At 45.5% G+C, this 23,320-nt stretch overlaps 1 protein-coding gene across 1 annotated transcript in view; it reads left to right on the top strand.

Moving 5' to 3' along the window:
• The window catches only part of LOC309978860 (cAMP-dependent protein kinase catalytic subunit PRKX), a gene marked incomplete at its 5' end in the record, with an annotated part of 79,974 nt that extends 56,877 nt beyond the window's left edge, over positions 1-23,097 (top strand). The window contains 6 exons of the mRNA XM_082865507.1: positions 962-1,081; positions 7,632-7,727; positions 12,755-12,812; positions 16,174-16,251; positions 19,887-20,034; positions 22,543-23,097. Coding sequence (XP_082721633.1) covers positions 962-1,081; positions 7,632-7,727; positions 12,755-12,812; positions 16,174-16,251; positions 19,887-20,012 — 478 coding nt within the window. The 3' untranslated portion in view covers positions 20,013-20,034; positions 22,543-23,097. The remainder of the gene's footprint in view (positions 1-961; positions 1,082-7,631; positions 7,728-12,754; positions 12,813-16,173; positions 16,252-19,886; positions 20,035-22,542) is intronic.
• Positions 23,098-23,320: the final 223 nt, after the last annotated feature.

Genomic DNA, 23,320 nt, shown 5'->3' with positions numbered 1-23,320 from the left:
TTTTATCTTTTCACGGGTGAATTTTTGTTAGCAAAATCCTCCATACTGAGATATACAAATAAAGAGAAAATTAGGAAAATCAGTCTTTATTTTCCATAGGGCATAAAAATTTAGATATTTCAGCAGAAATGTTACAAATTATGTTTTAATTAAACATTGGGGCTTTTTAAAGTATAAATAGAATTCTCTTAAAAGGAGAAGAAGACTGCGTCTCCCATCTGTTGTGAAAAAGACACAGGGAAGGGATGACCCAAATAAAAAACAACCACCCACGCGATCAGAAGAAATCTCCGCGTTCTGTGCTGGGTCCGGCTTGGCTGGCTGGAATCTCTTGCTTTCAGCCAGCTGTCCTCTAGGTGGCGCTAAACGCTAAATATTTTGCAAGTCTCAACTCCTGGGGAGAAAATCCTTTCCAAAGCTGTCCGCCCCGTTTAAACCCCAAACATCCCAGAGCCCCTTAACCTGAGGATTTCCAAAAGCCACCACGGATACTAAAATGACCGCGAACCCACAAAAACACTTCAGGCCTTTTGCAGAGCAGGTGGAAAAGGCACTTAGCGGTCGCTTGGTGTTTCCTCTGGGGGCACAGAACCAGCTCATTTATTCATAAAGCAGACGTCTGGGTTCCTGAGGGTCGTTCCCTTGAGTCAATCCTTGAATCCTTTTTTCCATCACTTTATGGGAAAACAGGGACGGGGGATTTTGATCCTGAGCAGCAAAGGTAAGCACCAAGAAGAAGACACAGCCGTGATAACAGGGCCGTCACTCAGATTCTTTCTTGGTTACAGAGTGTTTATTATAAAGGACAGAAGTCAGGGAAGACGGGGTTACTGTCTTTATCTACCGGGCGAGGGTTTAAGGCATCTTGTCGATCAATTCAGTGACTAACCTTCAGTGCTTCTGAGACGCACGCACTGGCCAAGCACAGCTGAGTTTTGTGGACTCCCTTCTCTGCCCACAGGACGTGGACCCTTTGCGGGACCCCCGAGTACCTGGCCCCCGAAGTCATCCAGAGCAAGGGGCACGGGAGAGCCGTGGACTGGTGGGCGCTCGGCATCCTCATATTCGAGATGCTCTCGGGGTGAGTCGGGTTTCCGTGGAGAAGTCGGCGGCGAGTCCCTGCCCCCCTCGCTGGCCCTGGGGTGCTCAGCCCACCCCCAGGATGGGGCACCGGGGGTCGGGGGCAGCTTCTCGGGGTCGGGTCGCACGGCAGTTTCCCGCTGCTGGTGACGGTGATATGAACGGACCGTCCGGCTTGATTTCCAAAGAGCAAAAGCGGAGGCTTGAAGGACCAGCAGGGCACAGCTGTCGAGGTCTTCCGTCCTGTCTGTAAGTGTCCCTGTCTCCCAAGAAAATGCTGTTCATCTCCCGCACGGACGCTCTGGAGTGATTCCCGGAGCTGGGTAACGTACGTGTCGGATCACGCAGCTGAGGACGTTATGAACGGAGAGTGTGTCGGAATGGAAAGAGGGTGTTCTTCCCTGCAATCCCAGACGTGCCTCGGGGGAGGTTAGGAGTCACGTTGCCCCTCGTCCAGATAGCCGAGAGTCGGACTGTTTCTCAAGGGGTCGGCATGATTAAATAGTGAAGTGTGTGGCTTCTGCGTGAGACGTGCAGGATGGACACAGAAAGCAGGCATCCCCCTCGTAGAAACTGTGGACCTGGGGATTCTTCCCCGTCCTGTGAACGCGAGGCTCTTCTGTCTGACGGGCAGCCTTCCGTCCACACTCCCGCCCCTTCCCTGTGTCCTGCCTTCATTGGCGGCTGTGCTTTTTGCTGGTAAGTTTGCTCTGGTTTTAATAAAACCCGGAGCCTGTTCCATGCCTGTGTGATTCCCTGCAGGGCTGGTCCACAGCTTTCAGTTGGAAAGAAAGATGGAAAGAGGCCTTCTCCTGCATTGAGTGTGTGAGCAACCAGGGGGGAATCTCTGCAAACCTGTCCGTAGTCGTCTATCAGTCGTCCATCTCTTCATCGTCTACCTATGATCTGTCTGTCGTTTATATCTAGTTATCGTCTGTTTATCTGTCATCTGTATCTTATCTATTTGTATATCTTCTCTATTGTATCTGTGGTCAGCTCTGGTATCTATTTACATAATATACCTATCTGCCCACTCTTGTCACCTGTTTATCATCATATTTACCTATCATCTAGTTTGTCATTTTTATCCATCATCTATCTACCTATTTGTCTTACTATCTGTACCTATTTATCTCTAACTGTATATCTGCTATCTATCATCTGTATGTCATCTATTCTATGTATCTATATCATCTGTCATCTACCTATTCTATCATCTACCCGTATCGATCTCTAACTCTCTATGTATTTATTTTTATCTGCCTATCGTCTATTCATATCTATCTCTAACTGTGTATCTATTAATTTTTAGCTATCTGCCTTTCTATCAATCATAGATCCATATCTATCCATCATAGATCCGTATCTGTCAATCATAGATCAACATCTATCAATCATAGATCAATATCTATCAATCATAGATCAATATCTATCAATCTATCAAATCTTTTCAGTTTTCCATTGCTCTTTAGTCAAACACCTCTAGCAAATCACATAGACCCAAGTTTATTCACATGCACCCTAGCCCAGGAAGTCCTCATCAAAGCAGCACGCTGAAATAAATGGCATGTACGGTCGATCCACCAAGAAGGTATAGAAACTGTACATCTTTCTGCAGCTGTACTTGATCAGCTTCCACACTCTCGAGCCAGCAGCATACCTTCCCTCCTGTACATTGCTGACCACGAGAGGGCAGCCTTGCCCAAGGAGAATTGAATCCCGGCGCCCAGTCCTGTTGAGCAGAATGGGGTCCACGTGTCCTCTGTTTTGTCTTTATTGTTCGGTTGGACTGTAATAGTACAGAACACAGTAATGCGGAATATCATTAGGAGAGGCAAGGTTGGAATATAATAGACTGTTCGAACACAGTATGGATAGACTATAATAGAAAATTATTAAAATAGAGTAGGATAGGGTAGAATTAGAATATAATATTAGGATATACTGGAATTATTATGAGGGTTATTATATAAGCATAATTATTAGAATTCTAATAATTTAATATGCTATTTTAATAGTAACTAAGATACTATTAGGATATAATATATTAAAATGATATTCTCATTACTATTGGGATGTACAATTTTAAAATATTAGAACATTAGAAAATAGAAAATACTCTATTCCAGTAGAAGGTTAACCATACAGTAGTTCTAGTAGTCTCAGAGAATATTAGGAATTCAGTAGAAAATAATGTAATTAGAATCTATTACTAGGTCCTATTATTAGAATAATTGGAGGTTAATAATTCAAACCCTCTCCTAACCCAGAACACCGTAAGCTGAACTTTGCATTTCATAAAAGGGAGCTGTTAGTTCACAGTCGGCATATTTTTGTTTTCCACATTTCAGTTAGAGTCAGGCTTGTCTGGGTGGTATTTCCAGAGACACCCACACTTGCCCACACCGCACGCCTGGCTGACCCGGGGCTGCCCCTGAAGTCTGGCCAGCCTCTGCTCTCGCCTGGACCCGTCCCGAGTGTCCTCACGTCTCCTCCAGCTGCCCCTGCCCGTGGCACGTTCCCCTGGCAGCCACCGGAGGGGTCCCTCACCGACACCCGCCAGGCCACGTCCTTCTCCCTAGCAGCCCTCGAGGGGACAGACCCGGAGCTCCTCGTTATACGAGGCTCTGAGTCGGTCTGTAGAAGATCTGCCCACCTTAGACGGAGGCCTGGCCTCTCTCCTGGGATCGCGGGCCTTCCTGCTGCGCCTCCAGCACCCGGTGCGGCATTGCTGTCCCTCTCTCTGCCAGCCGCCTGAGGGCATCCCCCCGGCCGGTCCCTTCGCTTCCAGTCCTCACGATTCGGGCTCACCTGTAACCTGCCCTCAGAGCCCTCCTCCGCTGCTTCCAGCCACGCTCCGCCCTAGCACCCCTTTCTGTTCTCTCTGGAGCGCTCAGTGGGTCTGCAACCATCTGGTTCCGTGTGTTCGTTGCCCACGAGATCACTGGATGGTGCAAGCTGCTCTTCTCACCCCCTTGAACCCAGACGCCTTTGGTGGCCAGTGGGAGGGAGTTCTCATACAGATGGCGGAGGTGGCCTTTTCTTCCAGGTTCCCGTCTCCCGCGTGCCTGTTGGATTTCCATTTTCTGTTTTGGCACCTTTAGCAAGATCAGGCTAGACTCTGCCTTGTCTGTTTGCTTACTGCTTTCATTGGTGGGTGAAATGTTTCATGAAGTACAAGAAGTACACTTGTTGGGTACAGCCAGCCACGTGATTAGGTATGAGAGCATGTCCTAACTGGGATTTTATTTTCATCGAGTAAGAAATGTTTCGGTTGGATTGAAAACAGGTGGCCCATTCATGGGCTTTTCCAGGAGCGCCCAACTCAGCCCTGATGTCTTCCATCATCTGTTCCTTTCATATCCACCCATGTGGAGAGTTTCAGTCGCACGCCTATTTTTCAGGAAGATGGAACTAGTCTGCATTTGGAGTTGCATCCATGTAGAACGTTAGCTGCGGTGCAGTGGTTCTCAAAACGTTTCAGCCGCAGGACCCTAAAAGTTTTCAGTAACCATCTGTCCTAAAAGTGACTCCCTTCCTAAAAGTTATGAAAACGCCCCTAAGTGTTAGTATCGACCCCAAAGAGCTCTCAGGGATGCAGGTTCTATCTGTCAACGTTTACCACATTTGGAAGTTAAACTGAGATTGTATATATAAGTGTATAAGTTTATACGTAAAAGCATAAGGTGATAAACTAATGATGAACATAAATCAAATTTTTAATGAAAACAATAACTATTTCCTAGTATTAAAAATAGGTAGAGAAAACAGTGACGTTGTACACATGTTCACTATTTTATGTCCAGCTTCATTGCGGGCCACTGCGTCCTTCCCTTCTCTCACACTCTGTCTGGTGTGATGCGTTGTTTTGGTTGAGGTGTATGACGAAAATGCAGCCACATTCAGATTCATAGTCAGAAAAAGGGTGTCACAGATCTCCTGAAAAGATCCCGAGGAACCCGAGGGTTCCCTGGGACCCCACTTTGAGAATCACAGCTGCCATGCCAAAGATAGGGTGCCCCGGGACTCTCTCTCACGCTCCAGTCTGCCCGGGTGTTTCCTGGCCCAGTACTTTGTTCTTGCCCCTTTTTCTGAGGATCTCAGATATTTGTTTCATAGGAACGTATGAGGCCGAGGACCTTGGAGGGAGAAGTCAAAGGAGGGTGATACTGTAGCCCCCCATCTCTCACTTCTCTCTCCAGAAACTCTTCTTTTCCTTGAAGCCATTTCCAAAGTACCTGCCTTCCAAGGTCCTTTCCCTGTTACAATGGGCTCATAGTTTGGGACCATCATTTTGGTTTTGTTTTCTGGCCACATCCTGTGGCATGCGGAACTTCCCGGACGGGGGATCAAACCCCCCGTGCCCCCTGCAGTGAAAGCACAGAGTCTTTTTTTTTTTTTAGATAAATTTGTGTATTTGTTTGTTTATTTGTGGCTGTGCTGGGTCTTCTTGCTGCGCGCGGGCTTTCTCTAGTTGCGGCGAGCGGGGGCTACTCTTGGTTGCCGTGCGCAGGCTTCTCATTGCGGTGGCTTCTCTTGTTGGGAGCACGGCCTGTAGGTTTGCGGGCTCAGTACTTGTGATTCGCGGGCTCTAGAGCGCAGGCTCAGTAGTTGTGGCGCACGAGCTTCGTGGCTCCGCGGCATGAGGGATCTTCCCAGACCAGGACTCGACCCGTGTCCCCTGCATTGGCAGGTGGATTCTTAACCACTGCGCCACCAGGGAAGTCCAAAGCATGGAGTCTTAAGCACTGGGCCACTGGGGCCGTCCCAGGACCATCATTTTGTAACGGGTCTCTGGGGTCTGATGAGAAACGCAAGGTCACAACAATGGCGCCTGTTTCTGGACAATCCATTTTTTTACTGGGAGATTTAGGTAGGTCGACGGTATCTATACAAAGAATCCAGATAGATGATGGAGAAAATGGCAAAATTGGCATGAAGTTTGCAGACGAAAGTCTCGAGCCTGCCTTCACGGGGATGGGCAGCTTGTCCTTCTGGCTACGTCTCACCATGGACAACGCAAGGTGCACATAACGCCCACTTCTGTATGACAAGCACCCGTTTATTAAGAATTGGAAGGATTCTGTTGGATTAAAGGCAGAGACTTGAGGGCAGGTTCTCTGGCCGCTTTGCACACGCCGAGTTCTCCGTGCTTTTTCCTTCAGGCAAGATGTGTTAGTGCTCTCCCTATTATTGTTTTTTCCGCTCGCTAAACTACTGCTAACATGCCTTTCCCATGATAGTGTCGTGTAATGCCAGCTCCCCCAGAGTACTGCGTGCCACGTTCTCCACGCACGTGGGTAGGTATGTATGACACATTTTCTCCCTGAGGACCTCATCTCAGACCCTTCACTTCATCACATCTGCAAAAACTCTGTTTCCGTATAAGGTCCCATGTAGGTAGTCATGGTGAGGACACGGGTGTAACTTTGGGGGCCACCATTCCACCCATGATACACTGTTTCTCTTTAAAAAAACATGAGGAGTTGATTTGGAATCAGCACGAGAATTATTGTTGATCATTGAGATTTGCCATCAGTCAGACCATCATTTGAAATCTCCCCTTCATATTTCCATTGCTTATTCTACTGAATTAGAAGACCTCCTTCTAAAGAAACTAAATAGAGGTTTTGCTTTCGAGTAGAAGGTCTTTGCCTTGAACACTCTGAGGAAGTATCAGAAGTATACCTTGTGCCCAGGGACATGTGGCTATCTGGTATGCATTTAGTGGTTTACTTCTAGAGTTTCTTGGATTTTTCGTGGTCCTTACAGTTGTAAGTATATTTCTTCTTTAACTTATGTCACATTGTGTTGTTTTTCTATTTCCAGATGTTAGAAAGGATAGGTCTGTTAGTTTCTCTAACTAGACTATAGTCTTTAATTGTGGTAACACTGCCGCAGAGGATACATACGTGTATGGCATGCATGTGCCAGTACAACTTTATTGACAAAAAGAGGCTGTGGGCCATCACTGGCCAACCCCTAGTGTAGATCTTTGTGCCTAAAATCGCAAACTGGAAACCAGCCTTGCTGTCACTCACCTCCCAAAGTAGGATGGAGGTGAATTCATCGACCGTGGAGATTTACATATGGGCTTCTGTAAAGTTATGAAGTACTTGAGCCAAAAAAATAGGATCCAGTGTAACCTCTCCTCTTACATTTGGCCTGTGTACACTTATTGAGCACCTACTGTGTGCTCCACACTCCCGTATGCAGGAGGGATACAAAGAGGTCCACTCACGGTCCAGTTGGGGAGACATTTTTAATGGCACCCTAGTGACCTCATAGTTGGTCAGATGGCCTCATGGTCATTGCCTTTTCTTTGCCGGCCCATCCTCTGTCCTCGGGCTGCGGTGCTTCACGCTTGGCCTCTTGCAACCATGTCTTCGAAGCTGGTCTCGAGCCATCCATGGACTCCAGGATGCGAGGAAAGAGCGGCCGTGAAATAAATTCTGTTCTGCCTGGGTCAGGCGGAAAGAGTCCTCCTTACCCAGCAGGGATGTTTTCCACACTTGCTTGGCACTAAAAATAGATGTTTATGTTTCTAACAGGTTTCCTCCGTTTTTTGATGACAACGCATTTGGCATTTACCAAAAAATTCTTGCAGGCAAGATCGATTTCCCCAGGCATTTGGACTTCAGTGTCAAGTAAGTAAACCGTTCCCGCCTCATCGGGTGTGTTTATTTTTAAAGCATCTAAGAAACCCCAGTTATGGCATCTGCCGAGCGGGGTACGATCCTGTGTTATTCTCTGTGCTGGGCTGAAGCTGTTTTGACCGGTCATTTTTTCCACCAAAAGGGAAGAGGTTTTCATGACTCTGCTGGGATGAGACTTCACCTTTTAACGACTCTCAGCCCTATTTTATACCGTTTAAAAGAAATGACACTTACAATTAGCGAATAAAGGCGTTTGTTATCATATTTAATACGAGAGCCGTTCTGTTATTTGACAAGAAGGGTGTCCTTCCTCCCAGCTAGTGTTGCGGTTGGCACAAGTGTTGATGGCTTTAGCAGAGTTTCTCTTTTCTCTCCTGCTTAAATTATTTTCATTCTTAAAGTCCTTTCTCCTGCTAGAATTTTGAGTTACGCCCTCGTTGTTTCAAGAACTGTTGCATTGCTTCAGTGTTAAACTTCGGGTGTGCATTTTTGTGTCAGTGGGAGGAAAAGCTAAATTTTTTAAAAGATAAGAACGCTTTAGGTTTTCCAACGATTTTTCCAACGACCTTGCCCTGTGTGTCAGCTTTTAGCCATTGGCACCGTTGTGAGTCCTGATTTCTAGCTGTTTTACTGTATTTCCCAGATACGTTGATAGGTGCTTCCAACCTCTTCTGATCCCCAAATGGGGTTTCATTGTGTTTAATTGAGAACTAAACTTTTCTCTCTTTTTTTGCTACGTATTTTTAAAGGAACCTGTTGAGTTCAGGGAAAACTTCTTTCATGACAGTGCTCAGCTGTGATCCTGGGGCCACTGGCTGCATCTAGTTTGTTTCACCTTAAACAGCAATGCTCCGTATGGACCAAGGATGTTCTTCTTGGTTCCTGTGGGCGGAGCTTGTGTCATGTTTGACCCACCAGCTAGGTTCCAAAAGATTCTAGCAAGAAAAGGAGGCTCCAGTTAGACAGAAATTATCCGGAAGGGAGACTTCTGTGTCCTGAATGGTCCGACGGTAAGGTGACAAGGGGAATGCGTACAGCACTCAAAAGTCTATTGCTCTAGAAAGAAATGAAGAAATATGGTCTAGGATTTCTCTCCCAGGCTCCAGATCCCATCAGTGTTGATGCGAGGAGTTGATTTGGAATCAGCACGAGAATTATTTTTGATCCTTGAGATTTGCCAGTTATCTTTGATCATTGAGATTTGCCATCCATTCGAAACAATGTTTCGAATGGATGGCAAAACACTTTAAAAAGTGAGTTACAGGGGAGGGCTGAGGGATGAGGAAGGATCGGGGGAGGGTATTAAGAGAAGACATAATAAAGAGAAAAAAATAAAGTTGAGTTATAAATGTGTCAACGATTGACCGATGATATGGTCAGATTAGCGGCAACTCCCAGCCACGGGCACTGCTACTTGATGGCCCCTGTAGACTCCCTGGAATTCTCCTGGTACACCTGGGGCTTGTACACCCGCTGCCTGTTGGCGGGACCCGCCCGCGATGGGTGTGACTTCGCTGCTGCCGTGGGTGCGCGTGCTCCAAGCAGGATAAAGATGAACTACCTCCTGTGTCCTCACAGCCTGCTTCTTTCTTTGGTAAACTTGTGACGGTCTCAGGCAACACAGATCATCAGACTGGATCCCCTTCCTCTTTCGAGGAAGGACTTAAATGCTTCCAGGAGGTGTTTCCCCAGGAGAAGGGAAGATCCATAAATCTTAGGTCATTTATTTGCTTATGTTAATATATGGATTTGTAACGGTTAAAATAGTAAATTTTATTTCTATTTTACCCCCATTTTTTTTATCCATTTTGTTTTATTGAAGCGTAGTTGCTTCACAGTATTGTGTTAGTTTCAGGTGTACAGCAAAGTGATTTGGTTATACATATACACATATATACATATAAATTCTTTTTCAGATTCTTTTCCATATAGGTTATTACAAGATATTGAATATAATTCCCTATGCTATATAGTAGGTCCTTGTTGTTTATTTTATATACAGTAGTGTGTATCTGCTAATCCCAAACTCCTCATTTATCTCCCCCCACCCCCTTTCCCAATAAGTCTGTTTTCTATGTCTTTGAGTCTGTTTCTGTTTCATAGATAAGTTCACTTGTATCTTTTTTTTTTTTTTTTTCTGGTCATGAGCGCAACATGTAGGGTCTTAGTTCCCCGACCAGGGATTGAACCCATGCCCCCTGCATTGGAAGTGCAGAGCCCTGACCACTGGAAGGGAAGTCCCTGTATCATTTTTTAGATGCCACATACAAGTGACATCATATGATATTTGTCTTTCTCTTCTGACTGACGTCACTTAGTATGATCCCCTCCAGGTCCATCCACGTTACTGCAAACGGCACAATTTCATTCTTTTTTACACTCATGTTTGTATATAGAGTACGTTTCCAACGTTTCGTGAACAAGAAGATGTTATAGAAAGAGAACAGACCTAAGCGTAATCTCCGTCCGGTCTGCTGCCAACTCCCCGTCTTTTTCTCCTAGTTTACTTTCAAGAGAGAAGCAGCAGAGGCTGTTCTGGAATCCTTGGTTAGGGTGAGGGTGAGGGCGAGGGCGAGGGCTCACGTGCGCAGCTCCAGGCGTTTCCTCTCACGTCCCCAGTGAGGGGGCTCACCAAGGGCAGGAACCTGGGACCCTTTGCTGCCCTTGGTGATGGCACATCATAGTTGAGTAAAGCTTTACTTCTTCATGTTTTTGCCTAGATCTTCATGGGCCGGCTGAGAAGCAGAGCCCGAGGGAGTGATTTCCTACCCAAGTGACTGTCACCAGGTGGCCCTGAGGGTAGAATTTTGACTGAAGCTGTTCAGGTCCTTTGTGGGTTCCTGCACCCTCAGCGCTGGACCGTGTCAGCGTGTTGGCCTGGGCACATGTCTCTTTGGATGAAGCTTCGGGTTTCCTTGCAGGAATATGTATAATGGAAAAGGAAGTAGAAGCTTGGGGGCTTGGTGCCGACTTGGTAGAACTCATATTTATTTACAAGTGTTTCTCTGTGTCTGAAAGTGGTCGAGGAGAAGCCAGCTGGCCCCCGGGGAGTCAGCAGGATTCAGAGTTTCAGCCTCGCTGAATGAAGGGCCTGCCAGTGGACTCACAGGCATTCCAGGATGGAGGTGCCCACCTGCCGCGTCTTGGATGCCTGCAGAGTTCCTGTGTGGCTTTGCCGTATCGGGTGGCCCCTTTTCTTCTGCACCTTCTGCCTTCAGGATCGAGCTGTTTCGCAAAGATCTGATTTTATATGTTGAATAAATCTTTGATTTTCTTGTAATCCTGGGACTGGCAGCTTTAACGATATGCACTCATAGGGCTGAGGGTGCTGTAAATAATAGGGAAGAAGAAGGAAAAAACACATGGATTTGGGGATGTTCTGGGAGTGTGGTGTTTGGTGACCTTGTTTTTTTTAGTGTGTTTCTTTGGTATGTTAAAATAATGAAGGGGAGACTCACTAAGTATGGGAAAGGTACCTTCATTTCTCAGTGCTCTTGTATCCCTCTGCCTTGCACAAGAGTACATTTCCTCTGTTTTCGATGGATGCATCAAAATCCTAGCCTTAAGGCTACATCCTAGCCTTAGGTGAGCCAGTGTTCTTGGGTTTTCTCTTTGAGATGGATTTGGGAGAACGTCTAGAAGGACTCCAGTTCTACTTAAGGATACACAGTGTTGGGAAACTGTGTTACAGTTATACCTTAACAGAGTTTGATCAGTAGGAACCTGGGAGATTTCACAGTGCAGATGTGAGGAGCCCTGGTCCCTGGTCCCTCATTTATCACCTGACGCATCTGAGCCTCCTTAGCGGGTCCCACAGCGCCCAGGGCGTAGCTGGAGCCTGGGTTTGTGCTGCTTACCCCGGGGCATTGTTGGATTCAGGAAAGCTGAGATGCTTAAAGCTGAGTCGGGGGTGTTTGATTGTCCTGGAAAACATCCTCATATGCTTGAAGTCCCTGGATATTAATGTATACACAACATGGTCAGCGTATTAGATACTTAAACACACACATTATACTTTTTATTTCCTTAACTGTTACTCTGAGAGCTAGCCCATCTTCTGGAAGTCTTGAAAACCACCTCCAGTTTCCCATCATAATTGACCGTCCTGCTGTATTCTGATACTGCCTGCAATTTATTTATTTATTTTTAAACAAAATTATTTATTTATTATTTAATTTATTTTTGGCTGTGTCGGGTCTTAGTTGCGTCACGCGGGATCTTTTGTTGAAGTGCACGGGCTCTTCGTTGGAGCGTGCAGGCTTCTCTCTAGCTGTGGCGTGCGGATTTCCTCTTCTCTAGTTGTGGCGTGCAGGCTCCAGGGCGCGTGGGCTCTGTCGTTGTAGCGCGCGGGTTCCAAAGGGCGTAGGCTCTCTAGTTGAGGCATGTGAGCTCAGTAGTTGCGGCACGCAGGCTTAGTTGCTTCGCGGCATGTGGGATCTTAGTCCCCTGACCAGGGATCAAACCCGTGTCCGCTGCACTGGAAGGTGGATTCTTTACCACTGGACCACCAGGGAAGTCCCCCGTTTGCTATCTAGAGGGAGGATCTCAGTGAACCGGCACACACGAAAGGGATCCAATAAGTTTACGTGCTTACGGGAAGGCACGGATGGCCAGACAAGAATCTCACAGATAAACAGACCCACAGGGCAAAGCGAGAGCATCGATTTTGGTGAAAGTGCATGTCGTGTAGTCGGCGGGGATGGCCTGACTCGTATGTCTGAAATGAAGCCTCCCCATCCCCAGGGCAGGCACATTTTCTCCCGCTCCGGGGCTGTTCTTTTCTACGATGATCTAATCAACCTCTTCCCCTTAGCTAGGTCCCTCTCGCAGCTCTGCGCCGCAGAAATTATTTAGGAACAGATCATGGTTAGAAAGAAGCGTTAGAAAGCGTTCAGCCAGTGTGAACCGCTGCGCCCGTTGTCCACGTTGTGCGGTGTGGATTTTACTGCTGTTGACCTGCTGTGTTTGCATGGGTCCGTATCAACACGTCTGTGTTTTTGTCTCCGTCTCCCAAACAGAGACCTCATTAAGAAATTGCTTGTTGTCGACAGAACAAGGAGATTGGGAAACATGAAGGTGAGTGTTTCCGTCCGTATGTGTTAAGTGGTATTCGTTATAAGTGCCTGTCATTTGACTTCACACCCTTCAGCAAAGGCAGAACATTCGTATTCAGTCATTGGTCAGATTCCAAATCTGGGTTTCTGGGGCCTGCAGAATCAAACTGGGTCTACACCCCATCTCCTTGTCTCTCCAAAGGAGCCAGTGACTCAGCAGTGATCTGTAGGTTACGAATCATGACTTTATTTACTTTTATATTTTTCAACAACGTTGTTGAGGTATAATTCACATACCATCCAGTTTCCCCGTTTTAAAGTGGACGGTCCGATGGCTTGTAATGTATTTGCAAAATTGTGCGACCATCACCACCGTTTAAAGAACATGCTTATCCCTTCCAAAAGAAACCCATATCCTGTATCCTGTATCTATCACCTCTCTATCCTTCTAGCCCTCCTGGTGGTAGGCAACCACTGGGCTACTTTCTGTCTCTCTAGATTGTCTTATTCTGAGCTCTCATGAAAATGGAATCATACACAACATGACCTTTTGTGTCTGCTTCTCTCACTGAGCGTCGTGTGTTCAGGGTCCATCCACGTGGTAGCCTGGGTCAGAGCTTCTCTCCTTGTCCTGGCTGAGTCCTGTTGTGCTGTGTGGATGGACCCCGTGCTGTGTGCCCATCCATCCGTCCATGGACACTTGGGCTGTTGCCACTTTTGGGCTGTTAGGAGTAGTGCTGCTCTAAACATGCATGTGCAGGTTGGTGTGTGACTTCATCGTCATTTTAGAAGCTGTGCACCATGTGTGCTTTTGTCAAACTTTTCATCTGGAGGGAAACACGTGGAAGGAACTGACTTGTATAAACTGTGATATTGTATATGCCTGTCTTGGTTCTGTTTTGGCACTGCTGAATTTGAGACAAACCAGGGACATTTTCTTAGCTGTTTCTAGCTCTGGACGTCTGTGGATAAACTTAGACGTGGACCAGTGCATTGACCCTGTCAGTTGCAGTCTTGAGGGACAAAGTAGACCTGTGTGTGAGACTTGAACCCCGCAGGTCTCGTGGGGCCCTCTGTTTATGTGGGTGTGTTCATTTCCTGGGGCGGCTGTAACAAAGGACCACAAACCGTGAGCTTAAAACCACAGGAATCCATCCTCCCCCATCCTGGAGACCAGACGTCTGAGGTCCAGGCGTCCCAGAGCCGTGCTCCCTCCAGAGGCTCCAGGGGAGGGTCCTTCCTGCCCCTTCCAGCTTCTGGGGGCTCCAGGCGTCCCTGGGCTTGTGGCCGCCTCCCTCCCGTCTCTGCCTCTGTCTTCCCGGGGCTTCTCCTCTGTGTCCGTGTCTCTCCTCTTCTGTGTCTTGTAAGGACACTGTCATTGCATTTAGGGTCCACCCCAATGACTTCATCTTGACTTGTTTACATCTACAGAAACCTTGTTTCCAAATAAAGTTACATTCACAGGTGCTGAGGACTAGGGCCTCAACATGTCCTTTCGTGGGGAGCACAGTTCAATACATAACGAGTTAAATTGGTTGGCTAGTTAAGGCTACTCATGGAGATTGGCTCATGTGTTGAGGTCCTTAAGGGAGGGGAGTAAACGCTAAGTGGTTGGATATCACTGGAGAAAGGAACAGATCTGTGAAACAGCATGGTTGTTCATCCAGTAACGGGCTGTGTTTCTCCTCCTGGCGCTCCTTCATTTGCGGTGTTTCTCTTTTTATTTCCCAAACAGACCATTGTGTTTAACTCCTTCATCCTCTGTGGACACTGCTCTGTCCTCCACACTTGGAAAGTTTCTAGCACTTACTTTCTCCTTCACTTCTTTGTCTATTTATTGTATCTATCTATCTATCATCTATGTCTATCTATATGTCTGTCATATTCCATCATCTATCTACCTATATATCCGTCATCTATCAATCATCTATCTAGATATCTCATCCATCTCTCTCTCCATTATCTATCAATTTATCTATCATCTATCTGCCTATGTATCTATCACCTATCATCTGTTATCTTCCATCATCTGTCTATCATCTGTCTGTTATCTATTGAACACCTATCTACCTAACTTTCATCTATCATCTATAAATGTATCTATCTAAATAGCTCATCCTCTGTCCTCTACCGTCATCTACATCTATCTCTCTGTCATCTATCTAGATACCATAAAACCTTAGTATCCATACTGAGTTTGAACTTTTAGGGAGTAAACCTTCAGTCCCATTTACCTTCTCTCAGCATCCCTCAAGGTAACACTCATCAGATGTCATTATTTGACTTACATATGGATGGAAAGAAATAGGAAAAGAAAAAGAGTTTTCAAAATAATAGGACTGGAAAAAACTAGAAAACATTGACACCCCATCTCCTACCTTTTGGAGATATGGTTACAGAGAATTTTCTTTTTTGAGGATAAATCATTTAAAACTTTAAAAAATATGAACTGATACACATTTTAAAAAGTTAACTTCAGATGCACTGGCTCCTGTGTCACAGACATCACATGTTTCTGTCTTATAACTTCATGCATTTAATTGATTAAAAAGTTGCTACAAGTGTCGTAAAAAAGGAGAAGAAGGGTGCAGCTGAAGGCTGAGAACTTGGAAGGGATTTTCAGAGGTCCTGGTACTGGTGGTGCCTCCCGTCCAGCTATTGACACCACAGCTGAGGATGAACTAGACAGACCTTAGTACACATTGCTTTTTGTGTTTTGTTTTTTTAAAATTTTTTGGGGGGTAGAGTTGATTTACAGTGTTGTGTTAGTTTCCGTTGTACGGCAAAGTGAGCGCATATGCATGTATCCACTCTTTTTTAGATTCTATTCCCATGTAGGTTATGACGGAGTATAGAGTAGCATTCCCTGTGCTGTACACATTGTTAATTGAGAGGCGACGTTGGGTAGTTGTTAAAGTCTCTGAAGTTTGACATGCTCAGTTTGAGTTATAGACTTACTTGCTGGGCAGTACAGAGCAAATGACATCATTTAATGAATCTCAGTTTATACATTTCTAAAATGAGTGTAATTTCACCTGAGGAAATTGTCAAGATGAAAACAGGTGTCAAACTCAGACCTGACCGCGCGTCAGTCTAGTTTTATGTCAAGAGGCTGAATCATAATTACACTTTGGTCTTTGGTCCAGAGCGGCATACACGTGAACCTCGTGACCGGATTTCTTTCTACGACAAAGGAAAGCAAATGAAACTCAGATGCCTTCATCTGTCGTTTTCCCTAATAGCTCACACTCTGGGCACAGTGATTGCACACATAGCAAACTCTTGTTTTTCTCCGTAGGGCATCGCGTAGAGGTTCTCTTGGAATATTTTCTTTCCTATCCTGTCAACCTTCTGTTCACTGATGATGCATGTTTCTTTTGCAGAATGGAGCAGAGGATGTGAAACGGCATCGGTGGTTCCGGACCATGGACTGGGAGACTGTCCCAGAAAGGAAACTGAAGGTACAACATATTTAAATGGGCAGTTGGTCCCTGGGCAGCCTGGAGCTCTCCTGAGCTCTCTTTCACTTAGGATGGACATGTAATGAATTGATTCGGTACAAGCAACCATCCCAAATCGTTGATAAGCCAGGTTCCCTATTCAGGGGAGAGCTCAGCTAAAGAGTCACCTAATGGGGGGTTCAGACCCCACTTTTGCAGTTGGGTTTTTGGAGAACTGGCTCCATCCGTCCCTGGCTCTGAGACTATGATGAATCTCATCTGTTCCCTTTCTAAGGGGGAATAACACAGGTAGGACGCATGTCTCATACTTATGGACGGATGTGGCACAGTGATGGTGGTAGCTTAGATGGAAAGTATTCTGAGGCCCATCTTTCTTTGAACTTAATATGTGATTGACGGGTATCCTCAACAGCAATGTTTTCAACGTTGCGCTTGGGCGCCAGTGGAGACACTTAAAAAATGCTAATGCCTCGCCCCCAGCCCAGACTCTAGGGGTGGAACCGATATTCATTTTGTTCAAGGTTTTAACTTTTATGTATTTTATTCTATTACACTGACTTACAAAATTGCCTAAGTAATATATTCGCATTGTTCAAAAACCAAATCAATATTAATAGGTATACATGGCCAGGCTGTCCCCTCCCAGCTGGCTATAGGTAACCACTTTTATTAGATTCTTCTGTGTATCCTTTAAAAGTTTCTTTAGGTTAATGTAAACCCAGGTGGATACACATATTCTTATTTTCTCCCTTTTTTAAAAAAAGTATTTGTTTTTATTTATTTATTTGGCTGTGTCGGGTCTTTAGTTGTGGCACGCAGGCTCTCTAGTTGTGGTGCGAGGGCTCCAGAGCACTCGGGCTCAGTAGTTGTGGCACGCGGGCTCTCTAGTTGTGGCACGCAGGCTCTAGAGCACACGGGCTTAGTTGCCCCGTGGCACGTGGGATCTTAGTTCCCTGACCAGGGCTCGAACCCATGTCCCCTGCATTGGAAGGCGGATGCTTAGCCACTGGACCACCAGGGAAGTCCTTCTCCCTTTTTTAAAAACACAAACCTACAGTTACACATGCACTATTCTAATTTTGCTTTTTTCATTTAACGATACAACCTCGAGATCTTCCCATATGCCTGAATAGCTTTCTCATTCTTTTTAAACCGCATGGAACTCCTTTGCATGTCTCTACCATCGTTTACTTAACCAGACCTCAACTGACAGACACTTAATGCCGATTCCAGTCTCCTAAAAGGAATAATTGCGTACATTTCTTTTGTGTTGAAGATGAATTTCCAGAAGTGAGATCCTTGGGTCAGAGCGTAAATGCGTTTGAAATCTAGGTACTTTTGCAGCATACGTCCCTGTAGAAACGGCATCCTTTTGTGCTCCCGGGGGACTGGTTCTGAAAAATGCCTCTTTTCCCCCAGCTCAAGAGTGGTGAGTTATACAACTTTTGCAGTTTTGCCTAACTGATGGTTAAAAAGAGGTATCTCTGTGTAACTTTATTTTTATAGCTTTTTAAAAGCTCATCAAGTGATTCCAAATATGCCACCCAGATAGAGATACTCCCCTGGAGCCATTGACTGGGCTGGAAGGTTTCTGAAAGCCAGAATCATGCACCTTCTGTCCACGTGGCGCCTGGTTTATAGAAATAGCTCATTTATTGAATGCAGTGAGAAAGAATGAAGGAAAAGTCACCATTAAACTTACTCTGTGACTTTTAAAATCTTTGTAAATCCTCAACCTCTTTTATGGAGCCAACCCAAGATCTATTCACGTGTGGCTTGGCCCATTTGGGGATGGGAGTTGTCTGCTGTGCGTATACAGCGTGAACCTCACTAATTAGACTTTCTGCCACGGAACTTCTGAGTCAGATGAGGAACGTGGCACCTTCACCTGAAGCTCCTTGATGTTTCTGAGGTGCTGACCACTCCATGCTCTTTGCACTTTGATACACTCACCAAAATATACACGTGACAAGAGGGTTTTCTTTTTTTTTTTTTTAAATGAATAATTTTTAACTTACTTGACTCATTTCTGTGTCCACATAGCAGTTAAAATGTTCCCCCTGGGATCCACGTAGGAACGCATGCTCTGTCAGGATTCTCCAGCTGCATCTGCTTTGCTGTGGTCTGTTAGGAAGCACGGAGCTTTGGGACAGGGACAAATCTAGGTCCTCGTCCTGGACTTGACTTGAGGATTCTAGCATCATGAGCCTCAAGTGTCTTGTGAAACATCCAGGTTAGGATCCATCCTGCAGAGGAAGGGCGAGAGGGGTGGTGCTCACCACGTGTGTTAAAGGCTCTGGACAAAGCATAACAGTTTCACAGGATTAGAGAAAACTAGTCGGTGTCTGTGTGTGTTACAGAATCTTGGAGTTGGATGTATGCAGGAATCAGCAAAGTACAACCTGTGGGCCAAATCTGGCCCCTTGCTTGTTTTTATAAATAAAGTTTTATTGGCACATAGCCACATCCATTTGTTTAAAGATTGTCGATGGCTGCTTTCCCACTGCAATGGCAGCAGGGAGTAGTCGCAACAGAAGTTGTATGGCCTGAAAAACAAAATGTTTTACTAACTGGCCCTTTATGGGAAAAGTTTGCTGACCCTCTTCTCAATCCCGATGCCTTCATTTTTATCAATGTAGGATTGTGGTATGGCCTCTGAGATAATAAAACCCAAGTCTGGAGCTCTTTCCATCTTTCTGGAATTTTCCAAAGTGTGGCCACAGGACCAGCTACATCAGAATGTCCCCGACCTGGGAATCTCGATTTAACAAGCAGTCCAGGTGGTCCTCAGTTCTAGAATTTAAGAAGCAAGTGCTGGGTACCTTCCTTCTTCCCTAAATTCTTCAAACTGTGTAAGCATTCATCAATCTGATAGTTGACACCTCACTTGCAATATCTTTAATTCCAAGCTTTTCCTGTTCATAAACAAAGAAAAGCAGCTCTGTTGTCTTCCAGTTCTTTTTACATTTTCACAGAAAGCTGTAGACATAGAGGGATGTATGGGTAGACCTCGGAGATACTGTAAGCTTGGTTCCAGAGTACCACAATAAAGCGAGTCACACTAATGTTTTGGTTTTGCAGCACATATAAAAGTTATGTATAGGGAATTCCCTGGTGGTCCAGTGGTTAGGACTGTGTGCTTTCATTACCAAGGGTGAGGGTTCGACCCCTGGTCCGGGAGCTAAGATTCCCGCAAACCAAGGCGTGGCCAAAAATTAAAAAAAAAAAAAGAAGAAGAAAAATTAAGTTATGTACAATAGGTACTATCCTGTAATCTATTAAGCATACAGTCACACTATGTCTAAAAAAAGTGTCCGTACCTTAACTCCAAAGTACAAAAGAAAACAAAACAAACACAATTTCAGTAGTAACGTCAAAGATCCCTGGTCACAGATCAACATAACAGATATAATCATAGTGGAAAAGTTTGAACTGTCAAAATGTGACACAGACCCGAAGGGAGCCAGTGTGGCTGGAAAAAGGGTCCCAATAGACTTGCTCAGGGTAGGGTTGCTGCAAAGCTTCCATTTGTAAAAAACACAGTCTGTGCAAAGTGCAATGTGCGCTGAGCATAATAACATCCTGGCGCGCGCTGTTCCTCTGTAACACGGGGTTGGGTCTTGTTGATCCCCCAGCCTCCCATCGTGCCCAAAGTGTGCAGCGAGGGCGACACCTCCAACTTCGAAGCTTATCCCGAGAACGACTGGAACATGGCCCCTCCGGTGTCACAGAAAGATCTGGAAGTCTTCAAGAATTTCTGAGCATGGGCTCCCCACCTGGAAGGTATATCTTTTTTTTTTTTTTTAATATCAAGGAATCTCATTTCATGCATTAATTTTATCAGTTGAATTCTGTTTCTTTCTTTCTTTTCTTTTTTAACATATACATGTATCTATTCTTTTCAAATTCTTTTCCCATTTAGGTTGTTACATAACACTGTGCCCAGTTCCCTGTGCTCTACAGAAGGTCCTCGTTGGTTGAACTTATTTACAAAACAGAAACAGACTCATAGACTCAGAGAACGAACTTAGGTTACGAGGGGGGGAGGGTCGGGGGGAGGGGGGAGGGATACATTGGGAGTTCGGGATTGATACGTACACACTGCTGTATTTAAAATGGGTAAACGACAAGGTGTATCTTTATTTTTAGTAGTTAAAAATCAGCAAGGGGGCTTCCCTGGTGGCGCAGCGGTTGAGAGTCCGCCTGCCGATGCAGGGGACACGGGTTCGTGCCCCGGTCCGGGAAGATCCCGCATACCACGGAGCAGCTGGGCCCGTGAGCCACGGCCGCTGAGCCTGCGCATCCGGAGCCTGTGCCCCACAATGGGAGAGGCCACAGCAGTGACAGGCCCGCGTACCGCAAAAAAAAAAAAAAAAAAATCAGCGAGGTTGACAGAACCTCGTGTGCAGGAGGTCTTGCATAGACCGAGTGGGGCTTCTCTCCCCGCTTCGGGCACGAGCGATGGAGCAGAACCAGCCCTAGTCCCTTCCAGGGCAGCAGAAGAAACAGCCGGTGTGTGTGGGCCGCACGCCAGAGAACCAGCCTCACCACCAGGATCTCACTCCCCGGACTGACCTGCCGGGGCAGGGTCTGTACCAATACATACGGCTCCTAGGAGACCGGTGCGCCTACACATTTGAGAAGCATAGCTCTTGTGGCTGCTTCCTGGAATCTCCGAGGTCCAGACCACAATACTTCCCAAGTATTTTCAGAAGGGCTCTTGGGTCTCTTTTTGTTAGAAAGGAATCATCTGAGAACACCTTGTAGGAAATTTGCTAAAGTTAATTTGAGATTGAAAAGAAATGACTTTGAGTCTCTTATTTCCACGAACCTTTGAAGGTCTATGACTCTCTGACTTTGAAGGTCTAGTTTATTTAGTTAGTTATTGAGTTAGTTTAATTGCCTTTTATTTTTCTCTCTGGTATCTAGGGGTTGGCTTTTATTTTCTTAATTTTTATTTTTTATTGAAGTATAGTTGATTTGCAATATTGTGTTAGTTTCAGGTGTAGCAAAGTGATTCCATTGTATATATGTATATATATTTTTTCAGATTGTTTTCCATTGTAGGTTTTTGCAATATACTGCGTATAGTTCCCTGTGCTGTACAGTAGGTCCTTGTTGTTTGTCTATTTTATACCTAGTAATGTGAATCTGTTCACCCCGAACTCCTAATATATTCCCTCCCCGTTTTTCCCCTTCGGTAACCATAAGTTTGTTTTCTGTGTCTGTGAGTCTGTTTCCGTTTTGTAAGTAAGTTCATTTGTATCATTTTTTTCCCCAGATTTATAGTCGAGTTACTTTTAATGTACTTTGGCCAATGGCAGGGGCCGTATTTGATGACATTCTTGGTGACCCTTTGGAAGTCAGGAGACCATTTCATGATCTCATTGCCTCCTGTTCATGCAACCAGCTTGCATTTTGCTCTTCTAAAAGCCAGACACATTCATATTTGAATCTCTCTCAGTCATTTTACCGGCTGGTATTTTCCGCTGAGCGATCAGGTGTGACGATGCTATGCGAAAAGATATTCTTTCAGGAAGCGAAATCTCATCCCACAGGTGAGACCCGAGTTCAGCTTCGTTACAGGATTCTGGAGCTCTGTTCTGCAGCTGTGGGACTTACTCGTGCCTCTGTGTGTGGCTCCTGCTTCTCAGCAGGTGGAGAGGGTGTTAAGACAGCTGCAGGGGGCCTCTCAGCTCTCTGTGCCTTGTAGTTCTTTTCATCACAAAATGTTTTCTCTGGCTGTATAACCCTACAGCAAAGCACATTGAAACTAGGATCTGTGTTTGTTTTGTTTTGTTTTGTTTGCGGTGCGCGGGCCTCTCACTGTTGTGGCCTCTCCCCCTGCGGAGCACAGGCTCCGGACGCGCAGGCGCAGCGGCCACGGCTCACAGGCCCAGCCGCTCCGCGGCATGTGGGATCTTCCCGGACCGGGGCACGAACCCGCGTCCCCTGCATCGGCAGGCGGACTCTCAACCGCTGTGCCACCAGGGAAGCCCTCGGATCTGTTTTTGCTTGAGTGATGAATCTCCCTTCTCATCGTGGGTGAGGAGAGGCTAGTTCTGTGCATGTCAACACCATAGAACATTAAAAACCCACCTTTCAAATATTGTTCCATGTCTCTTATTAGGCATCTTCTCTCCTTAGAATTCAGGCTTGTGGGTCTTTGCAGTAAGAATTCCAAAGGAAAGTTGGGTTTCTTTCGTGCTATTATTGTTGTTGTTCTTAGGATGACAAACTCTACCCAGGTGTTTAAAAACTAACAAAATCCTTTGTCTAATTTCATGCCAGAAACAGGGTGATTTGAGCCTGCCTGGGACAGATGGCTGCCCCCAGGCAGACCTGAAGAAGCATCTTCTTAATGGGATAAGGACTTTTCCACGTTTATATACACCCGGATGTATATAAAGAGATGGCAGAGCCGTTGACATTTGTGGACCTAGAATTATTTAAGCAGCTGGAAATCGACTGCGCAGTAGGAGGACATTTTGAAAAATTGTTTGGTTGTAGATTTTATCTTCTTTTTAGGCTTGTGTTCCTACTGGGATATCCTGGGGTTTTTTTCTCATAGACTTTATAAGTTTGAGCTGAACTTGTTCAGATACAACCACAAATTGCATGTGTGTGCCTGTGCGTGTGTCTGTGTGTGTATAAAAAGGACGGTGTGCCTGGATCAGGGAAATTGTGCAGTGAAGTAAATGTTCCTACTTTCCAGAGCCTATGGTGTTTCATGTTTCACATTTTTTTTCAAGAATCTATTCTCTTGGGGACAAATTTTAAAAGTATGATATGTGCATTTTTTATCATCTTATATGCATTTTATGGTTATATGTGAAGAAGGTATCATACGACGGTCTATATCCAATATCTTCAGTGCTTTGTGTCTGGTAGCCTTGGGTCATGAATCCAGGACGACAGGGAAGGAGATGTGGGTTTGGACTTTAGTGCAAGGCTAGCCATTGGCCATGACTGTTATTCAAGGAATTTTCTCTATTGCATTAAAAAAATCTCATACTCTGTAGGGGGATGGCTAGCTATTGATATTCCAGGTTAAATCCGTGGACCAAAC

This window comes from Leucopleurus acutus (genome assembly GCF_964270905.1).
Source record: "Leucopleurus acutus genome assembly, chromosome: Y".
NCBI classification, from domain to species: domain Eukaryota; kingdom Metazoa; phylum Chordata; class Mammalia; order Artiodactyla; family Delphinidae; genus Leucopleurus; species Leucopleurus acutus.
This window is presented reverse-complemented; position numbering and strand designations above follow the sequence as displayed.